The sequence below is a fragment of the Hevea brasiliensis genome, chromosome 3 (assembly GCF_030052815.1).
Source record: "Hevea brasiliensis isolate MT/VB/25A 57/8 chromosome 3, ASM3005281v1, whole genome shotgun sequence".
NCBI lineage: Eukaryota > Viridiplantae > Streptophyta > Magnoliopsida > Malpighiales > Euphorbiaceae > Hevea > Hevea brasiliensis.
In genome coordinates, this window is record NC_079495.1 from 99987475 (window position 1) to 99999426 (window position 11952).

Genomic DNA, 11952 nt, shown 5'->3' on the forward strand with positions numbered 1-11952 from the left:
CCATTTATATAACACATAGCATTTAAACTTAGGCTAATGGGCCATTTCCTATTACTTAAGTCACTGCAATTATATAAGTTACTGGATTTATATAAAATTAACTTTAAAGAATATGTAATATACATTAATTTAATACAGGAACCAACTCTAAGCGTTTCACTATGCCAATGTCTTTCTCCAGTATGGCATTAATTTAATCAAGGAATAGATCCTAAGTTTGAATGTCCCAAATGCAAATAATAAAAGGAATACAAATAAAAAAGGAAGATAAAGACAATGCCAAAGATTAGAAAGGTAAAAGAAGGTAACAAAAGCAAAGAACATACGATGAGGGTATTTGATTAAGGAACAAAAGATACAAAATTTTACTAGGAAAAATTAATATTCTCATAAATTTAACATATTGTGGTGTTGTAAAACAAAATAAAGAAAGAAATAAATTGCTATCACTTTATGTTAACAAAGAAATTTTATTTTGTAATGCCTAATTAATTGTTTATCTAGACAAAGTAATTTTATTTTTTTGAATGGTATACAGTGTGGAGTATGTGGCCAATAAACTCTAACCTTTTGACATTTGATTAATGATAACAAAGAAGCACAAAGTAGCAAAATAGCAAATTGAAATAATCAGTTTTAAAATATTCTCTTTCAGAATTTACAACTTTTTTCCTGTACAAGCTCACACTTAAAATGCTAATTAAAAGAAAAAGATTAAGGATTAATTTAATAATGGTTTCATATTTCTAATTCCATATTCTCTGTTCCCATGTTTTCATGATTTCATTCATTTATTTCTTTTGTCAGATATGGTTTCTATAAGACAAATCCACCATAATTAGTTATAGTGATTTAATTTCCTTTCTTCTTTTGGATTCTTTTTCTAATAATTATTTGATTTACCCTTTCTAAATCTGTAGCATTTTAATTTCTTAGGCAACTTATTTACTTCCACCTTCAAATCATGCACAGATGATGGCCGATTCTTTTCATTCAAATTAATTATTAGAAAAAGAAAAAAAAAGAAGTATCATAATGATTAATGATGTAATTTTTATTAGATTAATTAGGATCACCAACATAAAAATTAGATCTTTTAGTGTTGTGGTCTTGCCTGAACTTTCTGATCATGTAGATAAGGAACTTCTAAAATTTGATGCAAAAGGGCTCTCATGCATGGCCTCGAGCTAGTAGAGTTCATTATTTCTAAAGCTAGCAAACCATTCCATGAGAGTTTTTATTTTTTTTTCAAAATTTTAAAATAAAAAGTGCAAATATGATTTAAAGATTGAACTTTAAGACCTTTAGCAGCTCCTAATGCTATTTCTATTGCTAAGAACCAATCTAATGGCTTTTGCTTTGGAGGAAGTTCTACTAGATGGTATTCAAAAGATCCATAAACAATGTTCCAGCAATTAGATTAACAAGATTTAAAGATTATGAAGGTGCAGGAGACTCAAACTCAAGCCTTTACCACAAATTCTCTGTTTCAGCTATATGCTCAAACTAAACTAGAAAAATGAATGCTATTGATGAAAAACAAGCAAGCAACAAGGTTTTACCCAGCAAAAAATAATATTATAGTAGGAAAATCATATATTGGCAGCTAAATAGCAATTCAATTTCTTCAGTTAAGACCCTTTATCAAACTAATCAAATCAATAATTATCCAATATAAAAAATTCATCACCCAAAGAACCCATAAGATTTTTGGATCCAAAGACTTCATATGTTATACCTAGATCATGATTATACTCTAATTCCCCAAAACCAGAGATACCCATACAGCCACAAACCATAAACAAGTATTAGCATGCATCAATAAGGGAATTAGGGGAAAGGGGCCTTGAGTTTCATAGACAATTATATCTAGGTTATAAAATAGAAGCAATAGAAATTGATGAAGGGAGAAAGAAGTTACTAGGAAGTGATTGTGAATGGTGATGGTGACGATGATGAAAAGTGATGAGAACAGTGGATTTAATCTAAGCAAAGAGGGATGGCGTTTATGGGAGCAAATGGGTTTCTTTCATTCCCGACTTTAGATTCCCTAGTTAAATTTGGGAATACTGATTCCCTTATTTGTGGGAATGACATTCTCTAACTTATGGGAATAGGAATGAGAAAAAGGTCTTACCAAACATCAACAAAGGGAAATTGTTAGTAGTATGCCCTAGAGCATATCATTTAGTATGTATCTTGTACATGTTTTATTAATAAAATGCATTTTCACTTTTCCGTTTACATAATATATTTATGTATAATAGAAAAGGTCCATTGATATTTTGTTAGAAATTCTATTCTTAAGTTGTTAAGAATATGAGTGACAATATTTATAGCACAAAGTATCATAAATTGGTTCACAATCGAGGATACTTCACAATAAGGACATGACTTATCCAGAAAGATTGTAATCATGTTTGTTCCCAAATTATTTATATGAGATCTAAATAAGATGGAATGGTGAGTCTCATGCCATATAACAAACATGATAGGCACTTATACATGATAAGTAGGCCGAACCAGTGACATTTATGACAAGCATATGGAGTTTACTCTTGTCAATGTATTGTCATAAATCATACTAGTGTATATAATCTTTAGACCTGAGATAGCACAGTTATCTTGTACATAGGTGGTTTGAGTTTGATACTGCTTTCATACTTGTACTGTGTATGGGTATATGGGCATGTGTTGGCTCCTACTAGTTATATATGGAGGTAGGTGTTGATCAAAATGGAATCTGTTATCCTAAGTAAAGAGGGATAAAATCCTATGTTCATTTAATTGTTCTTGATGTTTCAAGTTCCTGGCCAGGAATTCTGATGAGAAAATTTTTTTAATTAAGAACTGGAATTAAAAGAGAACAATATTCATAGTAAATGGAGTTTGACATAAACCATGACTCCAGCTCGAGTTGAGATTTTGTAACAGAGAGATTCTAGTGCATGGTAACATATGATTATAGGTTCATTTAAGGTAAACTTTATTACTAATTGGGTGGCCATGGCATGCTATGCTAGGTGTTAACCATGGTCTATGAGGTGCATAAAATGATTTAGAGAAATCATTTATGGTAAGAAAGAGTTTTGATGATATTAAGAGTTGATATCATGTCTCATTGCCAATTAGTAATGAGCCTAGTAAGTCACACACATACACAAGAAATCACCAAATTAAATATGATTTAATTAATTAATTAAAGAGTTTAATTGATTAATTAAATAGATTTGGTTTGCAGTTAGATTGCAAAGTCCCTAGCATGGCTTGAAACCAAATCTAGGTTAATGGATGTATAATATAAGTTAAATTTATATTTAAAATATTTAAATATGAATTTAATTATGAGAAATTAATTAAAAGAGATTAATTAATTAATTTATATTTGATATAAATTGATTAGAAGAAGAGAAATAATTATTTTGAGTTGAAAACTCAAAATTAAGACACATAGATATTTTGGTCATTACATAGGGTGACATGTGGCACCATGAGATGGTGACACATGACACTACACATAAGCTTACCATATGTCTTTTAATTATGTAAGATGATCAAAGTCAAGATTAAATATAGGTTTGACACTTAGCACAATGTGATTGGGTCAATTAAACCTAGAGCCAATCAGAAGGTGACATGTGGCAAGAGTTTTAAGTGGTAACCTAGCTATATAAGGGAAAGGATGAAAAGAAAAAAAAATACAAGCTGCTCATTCTCTCTTTGGTGCTGCCACCCTTGCCTTGCTTTCCTTCTCATCTTCTTCATCTCTCATCAATTCAAAGAGATTTGCCAACAACCTCTTGAATTAAAAATACTAGAAATTGTTTCTAGTGTCCTGTTTACATCTGTAATCTCTCAAAAAGCAAAACATGATTTTCTAATTGATTGGAAAAGCTTTAGAAGATGTTCAAGGGGCTGCCATTAGTGATCTTGGTGTGGACAAGCTAGAGGGACAGCATCTGGTATCCTAGGCGCATCCCAAAGGTGCCAAACATACTGTAGTGCATTAAAAAGGTTAATGCACTTGTTCTTAATCTAATCTAGGGTTCTAATGAAATAATCTGTTAATTCTAAAATCTTAAATGACAAATGTATATCTAAAAATATATTAAAAGAGTTTTAATATGCTGTTTACCATTGAAATTAAATAGATAAAAATGAATTTTGCATGATACATGTGACCCTAGATGAAAAATTTTTGAATTCAATGATCTAAACCTGTGTTTTTCATGCTTCCGCTCCTTCAAAAATCTCATTCCCATTCCCATTCCCATTCCCATTCCTGGGTAAAAAATCTTCCAACCAAACAGGGCCTTAATTTGAGTTGTGATAGAGGCTAGGGTTTGTGTTAAAGGAAAAATGGTAAGAAATAGATGGAATTCAATGGAAAGAAGGGATAGAAAATAGTGAAAAAATATGTGAATTCATAAGAATCCATATTAGAGTGTTTGGTAACCAAAATATCAAAGGAAAGGGAAGAAAAAGGTAGAGATTTAGAGAGAAGGAGGTAAGGAAGAGAGAGAAGAAATTATAGAGAAGAAGAAGAATTGCCCTTAATCAAACCTGCTTTGATACCAATTGTTGTGACAGAGCTACAATAGGAAAAGAATAGATGAAATGGGAGAGAAATGGAAGAAAGAGAAGAGGAGAAGAAGGAAGAGAGAAATAGAGAGTTGGAGAGTAGAAATGGCAACGGGCAGGTTTCTCCGTGGGGTTTTTTTTTTAATTTTAATTTATTAATATATAATATAAATTTATTTATTGAAAAATAAAATATGATTAGAAATGTTATATTTTGTTAAAATTATAATATTTAGATATATAAATATATAAAAATAAATTATTTTTTAATAAAAAATAATAATATATTACTGTGCAAGGCCGGTTACAGAGTTTCGAGATGGGGATAAGATCATCCTGCCCCTGCCTAGCACAAATAGGAGTCAAAAAAAATTGATCAGGTTTAGGGCAAGTCAGGAACTTTTGTCATCCCTATTCGAGAGGGAAGGGATAGGAAGAGAGAGTTATGTTATTATTTCTCAATGATAGTAACAACGTATTCCTATATTTATACAATCTTTCTATGATTCCCTTTTATTCTTTCAGTTGCAACCAATTGCTAAGCAACGCAATAGGTAAATATCACACGTAATCACTCAATTTTAAGTGTATTTTCATAAAAGTCACTAAACTTTAATTTTTTTCGTAAAACTTATTGAATTTCAATTCGATTTCATAAAAATCACTGTGACCGGAAATTAAAAGTTTTCATATTAACCTGCTGGCTTGTCAACTATTTTATAAATAAAATTACTTTATTTATTAGTTTCTTTAAAAAAAATAAAAATATGATGCATAAAACATCTCTAGCTATCTCCCTTGTCGTCAAACCCTTCCCCTTTCTCTATTTCTTTTCCATTAGTAACCATTATTTAGATAATTTTATTTGTAAAATAGTTGGTAGGTTAGCAGATTAACCTTAAAAGTTTTAATTTCTGATTACAGTGACTTTTATGAAATCAAATTGAAATTCAGTGAGTTTTAGGAAAGAAATTAAAGTTCAATAATACTTATAAAATTGAGTGATCACGTACGATAATTACCTTAATAAAACTAATTACTAACTGACATTGCTTATTAATTACTTCTCACTTAGCTCAATTTGTTACTCATTAGCTTAGCTAACCAACTCAGCTTTACTACTTGTATTCACAGCACTCTCATATGTCCACTTCAAATAAAACACCCATAATTCAAGTAATCTAATTTACCAATAAAATCAAATTCCTTTAGATTCACTAGCATCTTAACTTCTCATTAAGCAATTTGATTTTTAATCTACCAATATCTTCAACCCCTTCCACCATTAGCTAGTTTCACTTGCATTTCTTTATTCTTATCAATCTATCAAACACTTAATCTTTGAGCCAATGGAATGGGTGAATGGAATCCATCAGCCATTCATTGTTTCCTTGTCGTCATCAGTATTTAAAACTTCACATTCAATTTCTCCATCAATTATAACCGTAGTAGTGTAGTAATTCCAATTTTCCTACAACTCTTTTTAAATTGTTTGAACTCTGCAGAATTTTCTTTCATATTCTTACTTGAATGTGATGCATATCATGATAGTAGTAGCATTTTTTATCTACATAGTCTACTCGTGTTCTCAAGTGACTTAATTTTTCTTCAATTATTTCTGCATAGATTATTTCTGTTACAACCAGAACTAGTAATAAAAACTCTACCTCTTTTGCTACTTCCAGTATCATAAAGTGGAAGTGTAATATGTTAGCTAACCACAAAATGCATGGATCTCCTAATTGGAAATAAGACACTGATGAAAAATGCAATCAACACAGAGGCACGTATATCCCTTCTTGCCTAACTTGAAAGACTTTTAGAATTTTTCATGTCTAAATCCAGTTTACGATTAAGATACAAGATGTATAATAGAATTCATCTATTAAATATATAAATCTCATACATTTGTATTTTAAATTTATAATAGATCAGGTTTAGATAAAAATTTATCAGATATGAGGCACTATTTACTCTCAAAATTCTCCCAAGAATCGCCAAAATGCTAGAGTTACAGTGTGGTATGTCGACAAGAAAAGCAATCAGTAGAGGCACTTAGGAAGCCACTAGTCAATAGAAAGGACCACAAGAGCAATCACAGTGTGTTATTATTGCTTGATTTCTTTAATAGTTCGAGCTTGATGATAAATGATCCATCACTTTATTATATTGGCTTATAACATTATCGTTAATCAAATAAGAGCTAATTGTCCAATGACAACACTAAAATCTATCGAGGTGTCACCGCATGGCAGAATTTGAAGAATGTACATTCTTGGACTGATTGTCAGGAGCCAATTAAGAAATACGATCGTTCTAACCTACATGAGACCCATATATGGGCTCCTAATAAATTAAATATAAATTCCAATATATGCTATTAAAATGTCAACTTTAATGATTATAGCCTAATTTGGCATGCCAATGAAATGTTGACAACAGTAACTAGGAAACCCATAAGTACACACTAATGCTTAACGTGTAAGACCTGAACTGCGGCCTTCAGCTTTAGTAACAGTGATGTGTATACCATAGGGGCTAATTAAAAAGGTGTGATTAGGTTTCGTTTCAAAGAAATGCCTCGAGGGGGTTTTATAGGCTCAAAACATCCCGGAGAAGCTGAAATCCTTGACTGTGGCGTCACCAATGTCCAAAGATTGCAAAAATTTACAAAAGCAAAGTATAAAATCCAGCTAAAAACGATGGAGATGTCACACTAGCATGACCAGCTTCTGAAACTCCTCGCTTGCGAACTGATGCTGCATGGCAAGCAGCGATGGATCTAAAATTTTTTTTTTTCAATATATAAAAATAAATAATAAAATATTATTAAAAATTTTTAAAATATAATATTAAAAAAATAAAATTTTGTCTAAATTTTATAAAATTTTCAAATTTTGTTTTCTTGTCATGTCTGAAAAAAATTTGGACATTACATTATTGCGCTGGCCAATATTTTTTTTTTTTAAAGGTAAAGCAAGCTAATCCTTTCATATATAAGAGCTCTCACGTCTTCTTTTTCCTAATAGCCTGCTAATTAATTGTTCATTAATTTTTTTTTATGTCAGTTTAATATTTTTATTATTAATAATTATTTTTATTATTATATCCTTTTAAGCGCTTTAATCAGTATCATTATATAGATCTATTTTATATCAGATTTTCTTTTTTCTAATATTATTTTCTTCTAACTACATTAAGCCAATATCATTTAAAAATAATTAATTTAATGTATTTTAATAATTTATTTTGGCATAAATTTATTAATATCACCTAATATGTAATAATATTTACATTTTTTTTCATGTCATCTTATATACTCATATTTATATTTAATTTTTAATGTCAAATAATAATTTACAAATAAATCAAATATATCATATACATCAATTTAAATGATATAACTAATTACATGATTAAAAAAATAAATATTTTATAATTAAATGAATTACTAATAAATTATTGTTAATTTTATTATAATTATTCGTAACTTAATGATAATTAAGTATAAAAAATAGTAGTTATAAGTGAAAATTTATATATATATAAGATTTTATCATTATTCCTTAAAAAAAATAATCATTATTATTGTCATCTTTTAATGATATGAAATTTTAAAATTAATTCAGAATATAATTAAAATTTAAGAATATTAGAAAATAAAACTAAAAATATGAGATAAAATTTAATAATAATTACGTGCGAAAGCATGAACGTTATATAAGAGAAGAATTGAGAATGGTTTACGCTTTCTACTTCAACTGGTTGTAGAATCCTCCAGTACGCTGCACGTGTCCTTCCACGCGTCCCATCCTTGCGCTCCTTTGCACCTTCTCTGGACAACGCGAAACTTCTTGTCCCTGTGTTTCCGGATCCACCATACTCTATAAGCTGCCTTGGCACAAACATCCTTTCATCACCGGTAAATAAACAAAGCTTTCTAGCCATGGCGGATGAGTTCAGGCTGGTGTCCCCTGCAATAGACCATGAAGGAAGGTTGCCAAGAAAGTACACAGAGGAAGGTCAAGGAGCACGCAAGAATCTATCCCCACCTCTGGAGTGGTATAATGTGCCAGAAGGAACCAGGAGCCTGGCCTTGGTGGTGCAGGACATAGACGCACCTGACCCAGAAGGTCCTATTGTTCCCTGGACCTGCTGGGTCGTAGTTAATATACCCCCTACGTTAAAGAAGCTACCTGAGGGTTTCTCGGGGAAAGAAGAGGAAACAGGTGGTGATTATACAGGGATCAAGGAAGGAAACAATGACCATAAGGTTCCAGGGTGGCGTGGACCCAAGCTTCCAAGTCATGGACATAGGTTCGAGTTCAAGCTCTTTGCTTTGGATGAGGAACTGAGTCTTGGAAACAAGGTACGTCGTGTAATAATAGGTTGATTGAGATTGTGAAGTTGATGATAATTCCAGTTTTTTGAAGCCCAAATTGATTGAGATTTTGGTGGTTTTTCAGGTGACAAAAGAGAAGCTGTTGGAGGCAATTGAGGGGCATGTTCTGGGAGAAGCAGTCCTGATGTGCAAGTTTTGAAATAGAGTCATGATTCATGAGTATCTTGGCTCGTCTAAATTAATGAAAATTTTCATCTTTCTTGTACAGATGGGATAGCTTGAGAGCCATGCATGTGTTTTCCTCCCAAATAATTAATCATATATAGTTGCTTTGATCTCGTTGTCTGAAAAGAAACACGTATGAGAGCCTTTATATTGATGGTTATTGAATTATATATTCAAAATTTATATTCAGCATTCAATTATGCTCTCAACGTTAGCATCGATTGGATTCTTAATGCTATAATACATAATCGATGATTGTAAATAGAAATCTAACACTAGTTAAAATTTCATGAATAAATTGAAGTATTCACTATACATCAAGGATAAGGATAATTGACAAATTTTGGAGCCCCGAAAAATGTTGTAAATAAATCTGTGAAGCATTATTGGTTAACTCTCAGTGTGGAATTAAATAGCCTCACTATAAGAAAAAAAAAATGTACATTTTCCAAAACAAAATTTCGTTGCTAAATGTTAAATTGACATTGTAAAAATATTTGAATATAAATTTAATAATGGTTCATTTTATTATTATTTTATAAAATTAAAAAAATAACAATTATATAAATTTACTTAAATAATTAATTTTTTTTATTAAATTAACAACGAAATAAAATCTTTGTTACTTAGAAACGAACTTTTAGAATTTAATATTAGTTTTATGAGAGAAAAAATTCGTCATTTGAAAGTATATATAATTATAAGTATTAATGAATTTTGAAATATATTGCTAATTAATAATGTATTTGAAAATCATTGTTATTTTATAAGGAAAAATTTTGACACTAAAAATTTAAAAGTGTATACAATATATAATTATTTGTTGTTAATTTTACAAAAGAAAAATCTCATCATTAGAAAATTAAAAATATAATTATAAAAATATATATAATTATATTTAATAATAAATTCTAAAAATTATTGCTAATTAGCAATAAATTTTGAAATCTATTACTATTTTTTACGGGGAATTATTATTGCTAAAAGAAAGCTGTAGCATTGTCTTTTGCATTTATTTTAGATTTGTTTAAGAATTGTCAATAGAAACTACATCGTTTTTGGCTGCATTTTGGATTCATTGAAATAGTCAGAAACTTAATTTGTTGGAAAATATGATATTTATAATTAGTATCAATTTTGATCAAACTTTAAAATATTTCAACTTAATAAATTTTTAAATTGCTTTATATATTTTATAAAAGTTTTGCTTGATATTAAAATTATAAATTAAAAATTGATACAATTAAAAAGTGAAATAATTTTTTTTTAATCAATAAAACTACTTTCTAAAATATATCAATTATAAAAAAATTAAAAAGCTATTTTAAAAATTATACCTCTGCACAGTTTTCAACACAAATCCAGATGGCAGTAAATTTCAGTCATATATATATATATATATATATATATATATATATATATATATATATATATATATATATATATATTAATTTTCTTATATTAGTTTTATTTTAATTTAGTTACTTACAAATTATTTAATTATTATTATTAAAATGATTTTAAAATAATTTTTTTTAATAAAGTGTAATTTGCTGTTTAATAATTGTTGTGATTAATTATTTTATTGTGGATTTTTGTGTTCGATTTCTTTATTTTTTTAATAAATTTATATTATTACTAAAAGTAAAGACCTTATTTTTAATTTTTACAAAATATATATCTTGAAATTTCTTAACATGCTGTTCTGTTATTTGTTTTCAATTAGTTAAATTTTCTGAACTAAAAAGAACCTTATTACTTATTAGAGTCTCATTATATTTTTATTTAAATTTTTTATTTTATTAATTAAATTTTTAAAATATCTTTTTATTTATTTTAATCCTAAACCACTTAATTGCTTATTTATATATTTAAATGAATTTTATTTTATTTATTTATTATTATTATTATTTTAATTTTTTTAATTATTTAACTACTTAATTATTAAATTTAAGTTAATTATTGTTATATTTCTTAAATAATTTTAAAGCAACTTTATTTTATAATGAAATAAATTTTAATTCATATATTAACATTATATTAAAAAAATATCAAACTTTCATCCCATTACAATAAAAGTATAACAATTCATTTTAAGAATATTTCTTATTTTTTTAAATTTTTATTATAAATACTATTTTAAAATAATAAAAATTTAGATTGACATAATTATTCTTTTATAATAATAATAATAATAATAATAATAATAATATTATTATTATTATTAAAATAATCCCTATAAATTTTTTATAATATGTATAAATTTATATTGTATATAATAAATAATTAATTACTTTACTCTCAAATTTTAATGTAATTTATAATATATTTAATTTATTTTTTAATAATTAAAAAATACTTTAAACTGCAGTGGGTTCCTAAGAACCTTGCCATATTGAATTAATATAATCAGGAAGAAAATCAAAAACTTTATACTTAACCTATTATTATAAGAATAGTATTAGATTTTTTTAAATGAGTTAATTATTATAAGTAGACAACATATTAATTTTTTTTATTGATATTAACTAATTTTAAAATAAACTATATATACATAATCAATATCAATATATTGAATTATTAAAATTTTATTTTAATAATTTTAATAATTACTGATAAATAATAATTTTGTTTAATAATAATTTATTTATAAAATGTAAGTCTAATATCTTATATTATGAAAAATAGAATTCAATATATTTTTAATATAAATATTTTATATTTATTAATTAAAACAGCATCGAGTGGGGGCTCTTTAATGCCCGTATGTGTTAAAACTCTCAATCTCACGTCACTGTTCATAA

At 27.6% G+C, this 11952-nt stretch overlaps 1 protein-coding gene across 1 annotated transcript; it reads left to right on the plus strand.

Annotated features, from left to right (window-relative positions):
• Window positions 1-8332: 8332 nt before the first annotated feature.
• On the plus strand, window positions 8333-9258 carry LOC110662757 (uncharacterized). Its single transcript, XM_021821861.2, has 2 exons — window positions 8333-8950; window positions 9048-9258. Exons 1-2 carry the CDS (start codon window positions 8528-8530, stop codon window positions 9120-9122), a joined length of 498 nt encoding a protein of 165 aa, XP_021677553.2. The 5' UTR covers window positions 8333-8527; the 3' UTR covers window positions 9123-9258.
• The last annotated feature ends 2694 nt before the right edge of the window (window positions 9259-11952 follow it).